The 18606-nt window shown below is 48.5% G+C and overlaps 1 protein-coding gene across 1 annotated transcript in view; it reads left to right on the plus strand.

The window, feature by feature from the left end:
• The window catches only part of phf21ab (PHD finger protein 21Ab), a 27127-nt gene extending 9026 nt beyond the window's left edge, over window positions 1-18101 (plus strand). Inside the window, 14 exon segments of the mRNA XM_080475460.1 lie at window positions 1708-1860; window positions 3016-3252; window positions 4134-4232; window positions 5580-5927; window positions 6019-6129; window positions 6345-6396; window positions 6491-6570; window positions 6779-6839; window positions 8816-8922; window positions 9899-10054; window positions 10349-10424; window positions 11113-11216; window positions 11371-11727; window positions 11729-18101. Of these exon segments, the coding sequence (XP_080331586.1) occupies window positions 1708-1860; window positions 3016-3252; window positions 4134-4232; window positions 5580-5927; window positions 6019-6129; window positions 6345-6396; window positions 6491-6570; window positions 6779-6839; window positions 8816-8922; window positions 9899-10054; window positions 10349-10424; window positions 11113-11216; window positions 11371-11727; window positions 11729-12091 (2304 nt within the window). The 3' untranslated portion in view covers window positions 12092-18101.
• Window positions 18102-18606: the final 505 nt, after the last annotated feature.

Consider the following 18606-nt stretch of genomic DNA (forward strand, 5'->3'; position numbering starts at 1 on the left):
CGGTAAATCAAACTCGCAGGCCACGCCCCCTCACAGCAGGCCACACCCCCATCACTTCAGACACACTTCTGTGAAGCTGCGTTTTATCTTTTCACCTGAACGGCTTATTTCTCGATTCAAATCTTTTCAGAAATACATTTTGCCGAACTGCTTCAGTAATAAAAGAGAAACTTTGTGTCTGAGCCGCCATGTTGGTTGGTTTTAACTGCAGAAGTGACGCGTGATGCGTTCAGGTGCATCACGTAACGCCGACTGCGCCACATGTTAATGAGCTGCGGACCTCATACATGCTGTTCATCATAATGTTCCGCAGAACGTTCTAGCCTCTTGGTAGTTTCCAAAATGTGAATCATGAAGTAAAGTGACAAATTAATAAATGAATGTTTCCTCTTCGTCTGAAGGAGATCTGTGTTACATCGTCCATTCACTGCGTGCTGTGATGGCGCCACCTGCAGGTCAAACCTTTCAACAAACATGTTTCTGAGTGCAGCTCTGTAACTGTTAAACACACACACACACACACACACACACACACACACACACACACACACACACACACACACACACACACGAAAACAAGCAGCCTGCAGATAAAAATAGGCGACACACACTGAGTGGTTAAAAATATCAACACAAAAACAACCAGAGTTCAGTTTTTACTATTAAGATGTTTCTGAAACTGTGACAGCACACACACACACACACACAAAGTATGTGTGTGTGTGTGTGTGTGTGAGAGAGAGAGAGACAGAGAGAGAGAGAGACTGCTCTTTGAGTTTATTTTGTCCCTATGTGAAGTCCTCTTTCTGCTTGTTTTGATTGTTGATCTGTTTGTTTTGGCTTGACGGCTCGTTTCAGTTGAGTTTTTTCCTCCGTCGACTGCCTGATCTCAGATCTCAGGTCGGTTACGGTTCGAGTCACTTTGAGTTAGATCTGCAGGAAAAATGGACACGAGTCAATATAAATTCCTCATAAGACATAGAATTATGACTGTGTGTGTGTGTGTGTGTGTGTGGGTGGGGGGGGTGGGGTGCAGGCCCGATGTCTTCCAGAAATCACGACTCGGCACTTTTCTCTGATTCTTTTTTCTTCTTAGTGTTTTTTTTTTTTTTTTTTTGTTTCGCTGCATTAAGTTGCTGCTGGAGAGTCGAGTGTTGCTAGGCAACAGATGGGTTTTATCCTGCGATGCTGGCTTCAGACGTCAGTGCCGTATGTGTGTGTGTGTGTGTGTGTGTGTGTGTGTGTGTGTGTGTGTGTGTGAGTGTTTCTTCTTCTGCTGTTGTTAATCTGCAGGCTCTCGTTGAGCCCGCTGCAGCAGCCAATCAGAAGGCGACGTGTCAAAGCTGCAACAACTATTGATCAGTGACCTTTTCAAAGGGAGAGTTTATTTGTACAAAAGCTCTCAAACACAAAGGAATTCAAAGTGTTCCTCGGTGAAAACACAGTTTGATTCAGGATGTCTCACAATGGACCCAGGCCGAAGGAAAGCATGAGGAATAAAAACTGAATAAAATAATTTTAATCAGGAGTCAGAAAGTTGTTTCTTGTTGGGAGAAAAACACTTTTTGATGGCGTGGTTTTTCAAACATCCGAGAAATCTGCTGTTTGAATCCAGCAGCCACACAAAGTCTGAATACATCCAGCACACTGTCTCTCTTAGCTCCAACACAGGTTGTAGTTTCTCTGACCGTGTGCTCTGCTCCTCAGAAAAAGGTGGTGGAGCAGCTGAGGAAGGAGCTGCTGGTGAAGCAGGAGCCTGAGACCAAGCTGCAGCTGCAGGTCCAAGTTGCTCCAGCAGGGGGCGATATCAAGCCAGCCAACCTGCTGCAGAGCCAGCAGATCCCCGGAGGACTGCAGCAGGTAGGAGAGGAATCACGTGTCTGTTAAACGCACACACTAGAAAGTCTCAGGGAAACATTGGTCTGTATGCAAACTTGTTGCGGAGCTGTGATTTTCAGTGACTTCTCTTGGCTGCATTCTGAGGATTCAATCTTAAATTATAGGCGTTGGATTGGTTTATAGTCGGCCGCCGCTGTCCTTAATGAAAACCTAGTCGAAGGGCACATTTACACAACGCATATTTTTTTCTGTTTTTGTTTCAGAAACGTTCACAGCAACGTTCTAAAAACGATGTAGTTATTATGTTGTACCACTAGTAGGTGTAGTCCTGTGTAAACTGGTTGTGGAGGGATACATGTTATCGGCAACATCTCTGCAGAATTAGGCCCCGCCCACAAGACAACGCCGTTTCATATAACCATCGTTTCATGTGGACTCATCCACACGGCGTGGCGTTTTAGGAGCCTAAAACCTGTTTTGTTTAGTTTTTTTATGAAGAAATTAGAAAACGCCGCTTCACCTTTGACAGGTGGACGGACAAGATGGACATATGCTGAAAACGATGATGTCGTGGCCCCGCCTCTCGACCTATTACCCCGCCTCCCTCTCAGTGATATCACTTAAAGGCCAGATGCTGGATTTGTCCATTTCTCAGATTTGTCCGTGCTCCCTGTCTTGTGTATTTCTGTTGCCGCGGTACAGCGCCACCTATAGGCCTGGCATATGTACTACATCAGTTTGAGTAGTTTTCATGCTTTTGTGTGGACGCCGTGAAAAAACGACGGGGAGAAAGAAGGTTTTTGCTCGTGCGGACGGGCCCTCAGACTACAGTGGGTCGTTGAAGTCTTGTTGCTTTGTCTCTTTAAAGTCCTTTGAAACTTTGGTGGATCACATCACAGCATCACAGTATTTTGATGCTGGTAACTTCAGTAAAATGTTGGATCTAAACTGTGGGTCTGGTTGGAGTGTAGCGGTTTGTTAGTTTGAGAAGTTATTGGAAAACACTGCCTTGTGTTTTCACTGTTTAACTGTGTTATAAAGATGTTCCCTCTGTCCTCTGGGATCGTCTTCAACTGGCTCAACATGTTAGATTATCTCTCTACAGTTGTGTGTATATTAACTTTCTAAACGTGTTCTAAAGTCGTGTTTTCAGTCGCGTCTCTCTCCTGGTTTCAGACGCTAACGGTCACGCCGGTCCTCACCACGAAGACTCTACCTCTGGTGCTGAAAGCTGCCGCCACTCCCGCCCTGCCCGGCTCCGTCCTGCCCCAGCGCTCACCCACAGTCGCTATGGTAACCACAGCTATCACCAAACCCGACTCGCAGAACGCCCCCATCAACCTGCAGGTGGCCAGCAAGCTGACCAACCAGAGCGTGGAGCCGGTGCGGCTGGTGTCCAAGAACGCCATGGTGGTAAGCACCTCCGGGTTTGTCCCTCCCCCGAACCGTCCCCTGATGTGATTGGATGACGAGTCTGCGCTGTGACGTTTAACCGTCCGACCAAACGAGGTTGTGGTGTGAGTGGTGGCCACCGGACAGACGAGCACACGGGTTACATGGTCAGGGGGCGGAGCCTAACAGGTCTCAGTCTGACCTGTTGACGATTCCTTTGTTGATCTGTTGACGCTGGATGCTACAAAATTAGCAGTTTTCTTCAGCCATGATCAGTGTTGCGCAACTTATTGATAATCAGTACTTGATTACTAGTTCTTTCATATTGCGGTCATTTTTACGACAGTAGCCAGTTACTTGGCGAAGTTCCTTGCCATGCTTTCCCTCAGTGTGTCTGTATTATTGAAGTTTTTGCAAAGAGATAAAGGACCCCGAGCTGAGCCCTGAGGAACGCCAGAATCCATCACTGATGCCGTTTGCACAGCTGCTCAGAAGTCTTCAGCTTCGTGCAAATGACTCATGACGTCGGTTCACTAGTTACAGCAAATAAAAAGTAACTATTTGTCACTTGCGACAGAAGTAACAGTAAGCTAATGCTCAGGAGCTTAAACTTGAATAACCGTCTTATTTTAGCAGTAATCAGTTACTTCATGTGTAAAGTAGTGGAGTTGCAGTGGCATGTTTCGTTAGCAGTCAGAGTGTGTCGGTAGTCCAGCTGCTTTCTGCATGTTATACCTGTGCGGAAAAAACCTGCGCACACGATCGTGTGAGTTGAAGGTGAAGTGTGACGGCATGGCGGCGGGGTCGCGGCGAGGACTGTGTTGTTGTGTGCTGCTGTGCTGTGTGCGCGTGCCGCAGCCCGCCTGCGGTCCCACGAACCCTCTGCTGTGGTTTTGTCTCAGGTGCAGGCCACCACCACCACCGCCCCCGCCCAGCCAATCAAAGTTCCTCAGTTTGTCCCTCCTCCTAGACTGACGCCTCGACCCACCTATCAGCCACAGGTGCGTCCGTGTAAGCCCCGCCTCCGCACCCTAACCCCACTCCCCACCCCACCCCAGATCAGTGTGTGTCCACCCGAGCCCTCCAGCAAGGGGCGGCAGCGCGCCAAAGCAAACGCTCATGCCTTGCTCCGTGGCACTAAAATCTTGTTTGCTCATCTCTTCTCCTCTTGGTGTGCTTCTTTTTAATTTCCCCACTGACCTGCGAGCAGGGCGTTCTGGAGGTTTCCTGCCTGTGTGTGTGCGTTTACCTCGTTTTACCTGCAGCTTCTTGGTATTTTCTGTTCCTGGCTGTTTGGTGTCTTTAACCCTTTCAGTGAAGCCATGTCGCTGCCGTTCACACTGAGTAACGCCGCTTGGAGCTCTGACTGCATCACTGCCAAGTTTCAAACTCCCGACTGGAGGAACGACACACAGCTTGAGCCTCACTAACGGCACAAATGCCAAAATCCTACACGACGACTGAATCTGCGTCTCTACTATGAAACGGCACGTTCGTCCTACTCGACTGTGTTGTCCTCGTTGTTTTCACAACATTTAGCCGAGCTGAGCGTCTGCATTAGCACCGCTCTCAGTGGAATGAGCATTAGGAATCAGCTGCTGGAGTCGTGCTTGTTTTGAAAAGTGGAAAAAGCAGCACGGGTGGCTTTAGTAGTGGAAATATTAGCAGTAGTGTGAGCTGTAGGAGCAGTAATATTATTGTGAGCTGTAGAAGTGGCATTAGCATCAGTAGCAATAGTTTTGCTTTTAAAAGCAGTAGTTTCAAGAGGAGTGGTATTTGCTATATTAGCAGCAGTAGTCGCTCTAATATTGGCCGTAAGAGTAATGTCGCAATAGTATTAGCAGTTGTGGAATCAGCAGTAACAGTCGCAGCAGTATTAGCAATAGTAGCAGTAGCCTCGGCAGTAGTAGCAACGGTAGGAGTAGAGTTATCATTGCTACTTCTACTGCAATGACTGTAGTTTTAGTAGTACAAGCGACACTAGCATTAACAGGGGTAGCTGTCGCCTTGGCAGTAAAAGTAATGGTAGCAGTAGTATTTGGAGTAGCATCAGCAGTATTAGCAACAGAAGGATTAGAAATGGCATTGGCTGTAACAGCAAAATAGCGTTAGCAGTATTAGCAACAGTAGAATTCGCATTAGCATTAGCCATACTAGCAAAGTAGTATTAGCAGTAGAAGCAACAGTAGCATTAGCTGTAGCATTAGCAGTACTAGCGACATTAGCAGTCGCATTAGCGTCAGTATTTGAGTGGAATGATCAGGCCGAGCAGAGCTCCACAGTGGCGTTACCCAGCGGTGTCGCATCGCATCTCTGCCGCGTTCTGATTGGCCGTCTGTCGCCAGCAGGTCAGGCCGAAGCCGGCCACACCCACCAACGTGCCCATCGCCCCGGCCCCTCCCCCACCCATGATGGCGGCCCCCCAGCTGCTGCAGCGACCCGTCATGCTGGCCACCAAGCTGTCGTCCTCGCTGCCCTCGGCGGCGCCCATCCACCAGGTGCGCATCGTCAACGGGCAGCCCTGCAGCAAGACAGGTGCCACGCCACTGACTGGCATTGTCATCACCACGCCCGTCTCCGCTGCACCCACACGCCTCGCCAGCCCCGCCCAGGCCCCCACCCCCGCCCCAGTCGCCGTCCCGACTCCAACCCCTGCGCCCCCCATCCAGATCAGCAGCCTGACCCCCGAACCCAAGGTAGGAGTGCCGCCCGGCCCCCTTCCAGGATGCTTCAGTTCTTCACGCTGACTAACCTTCTTCCTCCTCTTCCTCCTCTTCCTCCTCTCAGCAGACTGTTAAATCAGGAGGAGCAGAGCAGAAGGTTGTGGTCAGCCACCCCTCCTCTTCTACTCCTCCTCTGTCTCCACCTCCCAGACCCAAGAAAGAGGAGAACACTGAGGTGAGAGACCCCGCCCGCCCGCCCACACACACACACACACACCCACACACACACACACACACACACACACACACACACACACACACACACACCAGACAACAGATTCTTTACCGTATTGCCTGTAAAGGGGGGAAATATAATAACTTTGTGTGTGTGTGTGTGTGTGTGTGTGTGTGTGTGTGTGTGTGTGTGTGTGTGTGTGTGTGTGTGTGTAGAAACTGGCCTTCATGGTGTCTCTGGGCCTGGTGACACACGACCACCTGGAAGGTGAGTGACGCTCCTCTTGCAGACGGGTTTGTTTGTGACGCTGAAGCTACTGCAGCTCCTCTGACTCCTCCCTGACCTTTGACCTCACCCGCAGAGATCCAGAGCAAACGACAGGAGAGGAAAAGGAGGACGACGGCCAACCCAGTGTACAGCGGAGCCGTGTTCGAACCCGAGGTACGATCTCTCTCACACACACACACACACACACACACACACACACACACACACACACACACACACAGACTCATAGATAGTGAATGAATAAACATTGTTTGAATGTTTTCATGAATGAATTGTTTTCTGTTGAAGTGTGTGCTCCGTCGTGTGGACGCTCTGTGTGGGCGCTCTGTGTGACCTCACATGCTTCTCTTGTTATTTCCAGAGGAAAAAGAGCGCCGTGAGTTACCTGAACAGCCCTCAGCACCAGGGGACCAGAAAGAGAGGTCTGTACCCCCCACGGACAGTAGAACCAGAAAAACCCAGACTAATCGGACGCTCAGCATTAATCACCTGCTCTGAAACTCCTCCCTCTCTCTATTTCCTGTTTCCTGTTGCTTCAGTTGGGTCGCATCTTTCAAGGCAGATTTAGACTCGTTTGTGCGGTTCGGCGACACTTTAAATAACCAGTTTGGCTTCACTGTAACGCTCTGATCGAGGGGGGGGGCGATGGGGTGGGGTCTCACATTGCGAACCATCTCCTTCCTGTGATCAGACCTCAGAACGTTTCTGCCTGCGAGCGTCAATCTGCCTGGAAAAGCTTCTTCTTTAACTCTGCTAGTGTCTTTGGGAGAAGCTGCAATGCACTCTGGGAAGTGTAACACTTCCTCCTCCTGTGAATGTGTGAGTGAGAGTGAGAGTGAGAGTGAGAGTGAGAGTGAGAGTGAGAGAGAGAGATAGAGAGAGCACGGTGTAACGGTAACACAATTAACAGGAAGCTGCTTCTGTGAGCCCGCCTCCTCCTGCAGCTCCACCAATCACAGTCAGCCTGTGTGTTTCCATGGAGTGTTTCCATGGTTTCATGGTCTCATCAGCAGGAAGCTGAAAGTTGTAGACTTCAGCTCAGCCTGTCCGTCAAGTTTTAAAAAAGTTAAGTGTTGGATTGGTTGCAGGCAAGTTTTTGCTGGTTTTATGCTAGTTTGAGAGCCGGTCACCATGGCAACGATGTCAAGTCAAAACTGAAAACTTTTATCGCGTTTTGAGTGTCTGTTTACGCTTGCAGTGAGTGCAAAAAGATAGAATTTTTTCAAGTTTATATATTAACACTGTTGCCCACTGTGGCTGGAGGCACTACCTTTCAAGATGCCACAGCTAACCTGGATATGAACAAGTGCTCGTGCGCGGTTTGCAGAACTACTTCCATGTCAACAAAGGCTCATTTAATTACCGTATTTCACAGAATGTTTGAACCTGCGCTCACATTTTCCCAGTAGACGCACCATGCGTCTCTAGGGAAATATATGGTAGTTCTTCTGCACATGCTCAGTCGAGCCAGTCAGAACAAAGTTTCCTCCGTGGTTGTCATGACTCCCAGTCCATATTCTCCTGGGACCGTAATAACAATCCAACTTGGTAGTTTTATTTTGACAGTCACCGTAATAACAACCTTAACTTGGTGGTTTTATTTTGATAGTCACCATAATGACAATCTTAACATGGTAGTTTTATTTTGACGGTCACTGTAATTACAATCCAACTTGATGGTCTGTCCACCAGAATGTCTGTGGTCTCCCAGTGTTAATGTTTAGAGCATTAACTGTGTAATAATGACGTTATAGTTCTCCGGAAACATGAGGGTGTGGGTTCATTGCAAAAACCAACAACGGTGCCAACTATTGGCCGAACATGCTGACTACATCGTTTTCTGCGTTTCCTTTCCCGAAGTGAAAACGATGCGTTTTCACTTGAAATGGTTGTCGTGTCGAGGAGGCCTTAGAATAGTTGTGTAGTGGTTTTACGCTGGTCTGAACCTGGCTCCTTGCTGGTTTTATTTCATGGTGGAGTTTTACGTTCCTGCAGGCCAGTTTGCCAGCAGGTAGCAGGAGTTGTAGAAGGAACCCCTCCAGTGTTTTGTTGGGGAGTGGCGGCGCTGTGGCACCAGTGAGGAGGTGGCAGCAGCAGCGACCCCTCGGGTGTGTTAACATCTGACAGGTTTGTACTCGGCTTCAGTGTCCTGCACTAACACTGCTATCTGTGCTTCTGACTCCTCCTCTTCCTCCTCTTCCTCCCTCGCCGCCTCCCCCTCCCCCGTCTCACGCTAGCCAACGAAGACTCCCTTTCCAAGGTATGTCATACAGACTGTTTGTGTTTGTTTTCTCCCCCCTCTCCATCTTTTTTCTTTTCTTTTCTTTTTTTTTTTTTTTTGTTTTGTTCTTTTTCTTTGTTTTTTGTCCGTCTTTGTCGTCTGTCTCATTTCACCCAGGTCGCCCACCCAAATACAGCAGCGTCCCGGAGCTGGGCAGCCTCACCCCGAACTCCCCCTCCAGCCCCGTCCATCCCCTCCCCATGCCCAGCCCCAGCTCTGGGGATGTAAGTAACCATGGGGGAGACGGACAGTTCAGGGGGGCGGACGACCCGTCACACTCAGTCCTATTGGCCCGTAGCTCTGTCAGGCATTCACACCCTCAGACCTCCACACACACATCCATGAGTCTGTGTCCATGTGACGATCATCAGCCATCGGTTGTTTTTTCTTTTCTTTTCTTTAAACCTTTGGTTCAGTCTTACAAAGCGAACAGTTTCCTGTCGAGCTGCAGCCGTCAGCCAATCAGAAGCTCCTGTTTAAACCTCTTGTTGTGAGGTTTGTTTATTTTTTTATAGGAAGTAACGAGACATTTGTAAAATAACAGATTACTACTATAAGATACAATAATTCCCCGAATAATTCAAACTCAAACCACTTTTCTGACAGTTAATTAAGATTTGTTTAATTATCTTCTCTCATTGAGCTGCATTAGAATCTAATTATGATATTTTAATTTCTCAAACAGCTTCAAAAAGACCTTTTTGGCTTTATTCTGCTCAAACCGCCCTGAAATGCACATTTTATTAAATCCTCTGTGTGATACACACTTGGCCTCCAGGGGGCACCACCACAACAAATTCCCACAGTGATATGAGGTTAAAGGGTCACTTTGTTAAATGTGAATATTTTTGGTATCTCTCTGATAATAAATGGCAGATCTTTGGTAAATGTTGACTCCTTTCAGCTTGTTTCCAAACCCGTTCTAACCATCCTGTAACACTGTAAACACTAAAACACTAACCCGTTCATCCAGAGGCGGACGTGAGGAGTCGCTCTGTGTCGAGGTGCAGCTCTGGCGTGTTTCGTAGTACCGAGCATCATTTAAAAACTACAGATCCCAGCACATGCTAACTCCCAGGTGTCCGTAATGTCTCGGTGGATTAACAGCATGTCGGTTAGCCAGCGGCTGTGAACTGAAGCCCCTCCCCCCCACACACACACACCGGGCGGGAAACTGATGGCTGCAATTCTTCCTCACAGGGAGACATCCATGAGGATTTCTGCACTGTGTGCAGGCGCAGTGGCCAGTTGCTCATGTGCGACACGTGTTCTCGTGTTTATCACCTGGACTGCCTGGATCCACCCCTGAAAACCATTCCTAAAGGCATGTGGATCTGTCCAAAATGTCAAGATCAGGTAACTTCAGCAGCCGGGAGAGAGAGAGGGGGGGCCGCTGGGGGGCCCCGAGCCCTCCCTGTAGGACTGTTCAGCCCTTTGTAAGCACACACACGATGCACTGTTGTTTTGTTGTGCTTTGTCTCATTCATTGTGTCAGCACAGATTTAGCATCTCACTTCCATCCACCTCATTGCTTGTCCCCCCCCCCTGTGGGCTCCCCCCCTCCTCCTCCTCCTCCTCCAGGGGGCTGGCGGCCCCTTCCAGTCTTTTGGGGTCTCGGCCTCTGTGACCATTGCCAGCTTCTCTCTGCAGATCCTGAAGAAAGAAGAAGCCATTCCCTGGCCCGGCACGCTGGCCATCGTCCACTCCTACATCGCGTACAAAGAAGGTGACCACACGCACGTCTGCAACGCCCACAAACCACACAACACCAACTCATCGCAGAATCCACCGCGAACACGCCACTGACACCCACACTCACAATCAACTCAAACACACCATGAAGGCCCCGTTTACATGGTTGTTGGCGTTCCTCAGGGTTCACCTCTGGGTCCAGTACCAATTCTAAGGCTTCGCTTTTACAACAAAGTTTAAGTCGTAAGTTAAAAAGCAAAACATTCATAGCGTTTTGGGTTTGTGTAAACGATAACGCCACTCATAGCTACTGAAGACATCAATTTTTGGAAACCGCTCCCAACGTGGAAACTTTTAGAAAAGGCTCTGTCTCCGTGGAAATGGCAGAAACGCTGCTCCTCGTCCTGGTAACCATAGCTAGTAGTTGTGCACATGCTCAGTAGAGCCAATCAGAACAAAGTTTCCTCCGTCATGGCTCCCAGTCCATATTCTCCTGGACTTGGTAGTTTTATTTTGACAGTCACAGTCATAACAATCCAACAATCCACCCCATCAAGCATTTTTCTTGAAATTCAAAACTGTTATTACTCCTAGATTTGAGGAATAAAAACATTTAACTGCATTCAGAACAAAAATAAGGATAATTTGTTGTCAGAACGTCGATGTTTCCAGGATTGTTGTTGACGTCGGCCGCTTCAACATGACTTCCTGTTGCGTTTCAGCGAAAGAGGAGGAGAAACAGAAGCTGATGAAGTGGAGCTCTGAACTGAAACTGGAGCGAGAGCAGCTGGAACAGAGAGTCAAACAGCTCAGCAACTCCATAACGGTGAGAAACACAAATACACACATTCTGCACAAACACAGTGCAGTCAGAGAGCTCAGTCACCCAGTGAGACAAGCAGCAGATAAAGATCCACACAGTCGTCCTTTGGTAGTCGGCAGCAGGAAGTGATGTCGTTGTGCTTCCTGTTTCCTGTCAGAAATGCATGGAGACCAAAAACGGCATCCTGACGCGGCAGAAGGAGATGCAGCTCTCTCTGGACAAAGTCAAACACCTGATCCGCCTCATCCAGGCCTTCAACTTCAGCCAAGCCGTGCCGGCACCGGACCCCACGCATGTCCGACTGCAGGACGCTGCTCCGCCGCCGCTACCGCCACCGCCGCCGCCGCCGTCCATCGCCCAGCCGGCTCCGGACTCTGGACCTGCTGAGAAACCCAAGGCGACAAGCTCCACCAGCGAGGACGTCGAGAAGCAGGAGGAGCAGGCGGCGACGGCGGCCAGTGAGGAGACGGCAGGAGGAGGCGACGCCGCCACGCCGACAGCAGACACCAGTCCCGGGGCTGGAGGGGGGGGGCGGGGGGAGTGAAGGGACCGGTCCACAGGCCGAACCCGAGACTGAGACGGCGCCGACAGCCGCCGCTGATCACGCCGCCACGGCGTCCGCCGCCGTGGCCACAACCAACGGCACGGCCGAGTCGAGCTGCCCCGAGCTAAGCCCCGCCTCTGACGCCACCAATTCCAAGAGCAAGACGGGCGGCGCCAGCCCCCCGGAGGCGGCGGAAGTGGCGGAGGTGGCGGAGATGGCGGAGCAGAAACAGGACGAGCTCGGCGACGGCAGCAACACCAACAACAGCAAAACCTCAGAACCCTCCCAGCATTCTTTGCCAGCTCTGCTCAGCAGTTTGGACGATGAGAAGTAACGGTGGTGCCGCCCGCCACAGGAAGTCACACACACACATACACGCACGCACACACACACACACACACACACACACATACATACATATATATATAAAAAAGAAAAAAGACTCTGCTTGCACCGCACGGTGCCCTAAAGTTGCCAATCTGTATAAATGTTGTTTGTTTGCATCGTATCGTCAGACTGTGTCAATGGTAGATATTCAGCCCGCGTCACCAGGCTCTGGGAGGACGTAGGCTGCCCCCTACAGGACGGGGGGGCGTACGCACCAGTGTCATCATGCCAATTAGTGATAGACGTCATGGAGGGAACGCTCAAAGGGAGATTTTTCTTCATCATCACACCAGTGTGTGCCTGTTACCGTGGCCCCAGGCTGTCCGGAGGGGGATGGGGTGGGGGGGGGCGTTCACGAGGCTACGGACAGAACCGAGAAGGTGGACCGAGCCAGTCCCTGAAGAAACAAACAAGTGTTGTGACAGAAGAAACCTGTTCAGTCCCTCGTCCCGGCCGTCGCCATGTCCGCCACCGTCTGCAGTCCTGCAACCCCCGAGTCCCCCCCTCATACACCTGACCAGACTCCGCCCCCAACCTATGGCCTAAGACAACCAACTGACCCGCCCCCACCGACCTCGGACAGAGACATAGCAGGGAACCTGAAGGCCTCACGGTGCGTTCATGGACCTGAGAAAAACTACCACAACAAACTGTCAAATCCCACGTCACTGTTAGTTGATAATTATCTGATTAATGAAGAAAAAAAACAATCCAACACAGATAAAATCATGCTCTCAAGGTTGATATAAAAAAACACTTTCTATACATTTGGAAACGCTGCTGCTTTTAGAAGCATTCGACACACAGATGAACTAAAACAGTCATTAGAGTGTGATGCTGAGACGTTGAGGGGAGACCTAAGTTTGATAACGATACACCGATGTTTGTTCTCAAAAGTTACAAATTTCCTGGTTACACATGAACGCACCATCATTGTGCCTCAGAGGAAAAAAAAAACTGTTAAAAATCGCTAAAATTGAACTAAAACCTGAAAATATGGTCAGAGTATGTTTGGATAGCAACCCTCTGAAGATTCCCAAACTCTCCCAGGAGCTTTTATTGTGGAGCCTCTTGACCCAGCAGTGTGGAGGAGAAGGTTGATCCTCTACGAGCCGACGTCGGAGAGCATCTCGGTCCCTCGTCGGCCCACAAACACTAAAGTCTGCTTCAGGTTCATGTCCCGTGTCGTTACAACAACCAACGATCTCAACAATCCTCCGTCCGTCAGCTCAGCTTCCCTTCTGCTCCTCGTTAAAACGCGTCTCTGGACTTTCACTTCCTGTTTCCCAGACCTGCAGAGGTTGAGCCACAGACCAGGAGCTCAGCTCAACATTCACCCAGACTTAACTTCCCCAACGTCCCAACTTTATTCTGTAAAAGACGTTTCCATCCTGCCGATCTCCGGACTTCCTGTCTGCTTCAAGTCGCTGATCCACAGGCGGAGTTGTTGCTGAAGCAGATCATGAAGCTTCCTCCTCGTGTCCCGAACCCTCCCGAGTTTTCTTCCTGAACCTCGACAGAGACCCCCCCCCCCCCCCCCCCCCCGGAGCTCAGGCGGAGCAGAGGTGGAGCGCGGCGCTCTGCAGGTACGAGGCCGAACAGGTGCGGTAGCCTAAAAGATGTTTTCAGTGGTGTCGGTCAAGTGTAGTGATTGAGTTTTCATTCGTGAGTCAAAGTGTGTCAACTGTGAGCACTAAATGTGAAATTGCAATATTGCAATGTCAAACACACACAAACTATATCTGGGCTGTGTTTCTTTTTTATGGGAAAAGATATTCAGGTCTTCCTAGTCTTCAGAATAAGTGCTTTCTGTTCCTGAACCTGCTGGATGGCATTTTCCACTCGAAGGAATCCTCTTTTCCAAGTGATGTGCGTTTCTGTTGAATCCTGAACTGCCAAAACCATCTTGTATCCAAATTCAGCAGGGACACGTCCACTTACTGTATTCAAAGATCAAATTATTGGCGTTGTAAGATACACATGCTCCCATTTCAGAGACCGGAAGCCCCCCAGATTGATCAAACAATAACGTCACGGGGAAGGTTCCCTTCCTCGACTCGGAGGTTTTGTCGTACGAACCTGATCCTTCACTCGGATCCGAAAAGGACGAAAACCACAAATCCTGAGATTAAAGCACAAGCTTGCTGCATCACAAAGAAGTGCTGAAGAGCTTTTTGTATGTTATTATGGAATTAAACAGAGTATGCATCTCTTTGTTGTGATGTGACTTATCCCCACATTGCCAATATTTTTCTAGGAGGAGGTCGAGACCTCCAAGTGGCGCTGAGGCGGGGGTCCGGTTCATGGTCCAGCTCATGGTCTGGCTCAGTCCGGCTCAGTCCGGCTCACGGTCTGCTGCAGCCTCACAAACCCCCACATCTCCTCGCCGCTGTGTCTCTCTACTTTCTGTCTGGTCAGTCAGTCTTTGTCCGGTGAATTCGGCGAGTTGTCCTCGGTTCGGGGGATTAAGGAACTCTGTGCTGTTGGATTTCGGTGCCTCTGGTCGTGCTGGAAAATCGTCTTTTTTTTAATTTTTTTCTTCTTCGCTGTATCGGTCGGAGTCCAACAACATGTTGACCTGTGACGTGTGGAAGGTTCAGACTGGACGAGGAGTCGGAGCGGCGCCGCGAGGACTCTTCTGTCTGGATGGAAACATCTCGATCGAGTTTCCACCGGAACCGCCGTCCGTCCTCCTCTCCTCAGTCAAGGTTTCTGCTGAACGTCTTAACATCCGGATGAATTATGAGGAACACGGTCCAGCAAACTGGACTTTAAATACAACTTCAAAGTGTCGCTACAATTGAAGTCGTCGTGGAAACCGTGAAGTAGCTTTATATTTAGTCGTGTTCTGCTTTTCTACTTGGATTCGGTTCTTTTCACGCTCGGTTCGGCGTCGGAAGACGAACGAAACCGCGAGAAACTCAACCGGCATCAGGGAGCTTCTATAAATACGGTTGCTATTTGATTTTTGCGTCTTCATGGCTGCCACGAAGACTTTCCCCTAATTGCTCTGCTTGTCAGGAAACTTCTCTAAAGAGTTTGTGCGGCAGAACCGATGTTCCAAACGACCTTTTAAACAGCGTTAAATTTAAGGTTACTCAACGAATTGGGTTAAGTTTTTTTGGTCGTCGTTGCATCAAATCAGAATTGCGGTTTGATTCAGATCGAGGAGGTTTTGAGGTTGCTGGTCCTGGTGCAGGTCCAATGTTCTGGTTCGGTTTGTGTTTCATGTATTTCAGGACGTTGAGGGAAACATTCAGGCTCCTGAAAGAAGTTAAACGTGTCGACGTCTCAAATTCCGACCTCGTTTCCTGCCACAGCGCAGCAGAAACCTTGAGCGGACGCTGAAGCTGTCCGAGTTCGCCTGAAGCTCTTGAGATCCGTGGAGGCGGGGTTCTGTCCCGAGGCTACGACCTCCGACCTCCTGGTCAACATGTGGTTGGGCGATGGCGATCCGAGCCGCTGTTGTTGCAAGGTGTTGTTTTTTCCTTCATATCACTCGGACTCTTGTACCGGAATCATATCTGACGCCTGGTTTCTGACGCCACCCGTTCAAACTGCCGTTCAGAAGATCCCAGAGAGAGCGAGCGCTCGGCCTCCCAGGTGGAACGCGTGGACAGGAAGCTGCGTTCTGAACGGCGTTGGCGGTTCATTCCGGTCGTTCTCGGTTGTGTCTTCAGTTCTCCGTCGGTGTCTTCGGGTGGATGTTGTCGTTTCCTGCCGTCCGACTGTCTTCGTCATCTGGTTTCCGCTCAATGAGCCGCGACGTCTCCAGACTAGCTGGAGCTCCTCCCTCTGTACAGTAGGTACCTCGAGTGCCTTTCTTCAAACAGCAGATAATATTTGTCTCTTGACTTGCACTGTGACTCGTAGAACCTTCCCCACCCTCCAGATTAGCCCCCCCCCCCCCGGACCCGCCCCGAGCTGCGGGGCACAGACCCGGTCCCTTCACCTCAGGCTGCCGGAAGTCGATGCAAGTTGAACCCACGTTTCATACGAGGCCGTTTTAAATTGACCAGACGGTGTTTTCTTGTTTCATAGAGGAGTTGCCTTAAATGTGTTTTATTTTCCTTTTTCACACGAGTAACTTTTACTTTTTGTGGGAAATAAAGAGAAAAGAAGATCCACGCAGACGCTGGCGGAGGTCGTTTGAGAAGCCGTCGGGTTCTTGTTCTCATCGTCGACGGCGACGAGCTCTCGCTCGTTAGCTGTTTCGTGATGCACTTTTTGTTTGTTGATTTGACCAGTATTATTATTATTATTATTATCATCATCAGAGTGGAAAGCAGTACGATTCGTTTCTCGTCCCCTCCATTTGGTGGTCGTTGTGTTTGGGAGGAGGCAGAGCGGCGTTCGCTTCGTCAGGTCATGTGAGCCGGAGCCCGGGCACGTCTGGAAACGATCAAAACTTTTAGTCCCGATTAGCTTCGTCTGTCCACTCCGAGGTGGAGCGCATGCCTTCTTATGCAAATTTTTATACAACATTTGTCGAACCTTTTTTTAATATGCATTTACTTTTGTTCTGTTTATTTTGTTTGTTTGTTTTGGTTTTTTTTTACGTGAAACTTAAGTCACCTTTTGGTTTTTGTTTGAACCTCCTGGCATCCCGATGCCGAACGTGTGCAGTCTGAGTGGAGCGGTGCAGTAACTTTCCACGTTTACGTACAAGCGCTGCATTTTCACGTACGGATCCGAGAAGGTTTCAGACCATGGATGTACGAAGCACTGCTGGATGCTAAATTAAAAAAAAAGAAAATCACAATTGATAACAAATTATAACTTGCTGTGAAAAAAAAAAATAAAAAAGTATTGCAATACCAACAGTGGCCATCAGGGGCAGAAATATAATGATATATTATTTTTTCGTTCTTTGTTTCTGTGAACCAGATTCATGAAATTTCAAAGTTTCTGGACCAAAAACAGGTTTCATATCAATGTTTACTCATGGCCTCCCTCATCATGACCAGCGTGTTTTGGTACTACCGTGGTCCGAGCGTAGAGTTTGCGTTAAGTTGAACTTGGCTAACAGGGCATGCTAACGGGGCGAACAAGTCTTAAAAAAAAAACTACAAATTGTTTGTTTAGTACGAGCTCTTAAAGTGAATTTATCCAAAGAACACTGCAACCACGCGTTTCTGTTGGGGAAGCATTTCTGTGTCGTCGCTGCATATCATTCGGACGTTAATTTTTTATTATTTCTCTCCATCTATCACGTTGGCGTCGCTTTCGTTAACCGAACTCAAAGAGAGAGAGAAACGAAATAAAAAAAGGTGGTTCCTGTGAAGCGCTTTCGCTCCGACTCAAGGGTACGTTTGATTTCTTCAGTTGTACAAAAAAAAAAAAAAAAAGATATATAACAACGGAGTCATGATTGATTGTGGCCTTCTAGTATTCTGTGGATACATGACGTCCCCACGCCGTCGATTCCCCCGTTCACCCGCTCATTCTGTCCGGACCCAACTGTTCACCTGCAGCTTCTTACCTCATCCACAGCTGATTCCATTGGGGGGTGTGTTGAGTGCAAAAACAAAAACTCTTAAAAAAAAAACAACAAAAACAACAAAAAAAACCAATAATAATACAAGAAGTCTTTTTTTATCTTCCATTTGGTGGGATGCATTGTAGCGATATGAATAAAGAAAAAGTTCACCTGGTGTGCTGAATAATGTGTAAATTGGTAATTACACAATCTGAATATTTGTATAATTGTTTGTATTTTTTCATAATGATTTTGGAAAGGAATGTGTTTATTTTTTTGACTTCTGTTCCAGATGTGTCTTCTGTTGGCCTGACATTGTGACTGGTCTGGTGGGATTCTTACCTCTGTATTGAGCCTCTTCTGTGATGAATTCTTTGTATGCAGTGTTTAGGAAATACTGTAGGGAACATGGAGGAGGAGTTGATATTAGGAGCATTTGATCAATTTGTATTTATTTATTTTATCATTTTGTTAATAAATCGTGAAAAACAGCGCCTCCTCACTGTGTTGTTCGTCAATTTAACAAACTCAAAATCTGATGATTTCTTTTTTTAAGCAGTTTAGGTTTGATTGATCTCTCTCTCTCTGGGCCTCTTTTTGGAAATCAAGACTATGTTGTCCTTCTTCACCTTGAAGTCTGCAGCCAGTACGACCTGAAAACGTTGAGTCCACATGGATCTGCAGAGAAACACGAGCAAAGAGGATTTGAATCACTGGGAGCATTTTCTAATTCAACGAAGCTTTAAAAAGAAAAGAAAAGGCGGATGTGGTTTTTGGACATTTCATTGTATTGTGCATGAGGAGAATTGTGGCACAGTTAAACCTATTCAGGTTAAATGACATTATATGAGAATAGATGACGTTGGTGAAGTGCAGAAGTCTGCAACCTTCGTGACCAAAAACCGTTTTTGTCGCTTTCCACCAAATTAAATTTGCCTGGAGCCACAGAACGCATTTAACCTTTAAAATGAGGCTCAGTTTCA

The sequence above is a fragment of the Lipophrys pholis genome (genome assembly GCF_963383615.2).
Source record: "Lipophrys pholis genome assembly, chromosome: 11".
NCBI classification, from domain to species: domain Eukaryota; kingdom Metazoa; phylum Chordata; class Actinopteri; order Blenniiformes; family Blenniidae; genus Lipophrys; species Lipophrys pholis.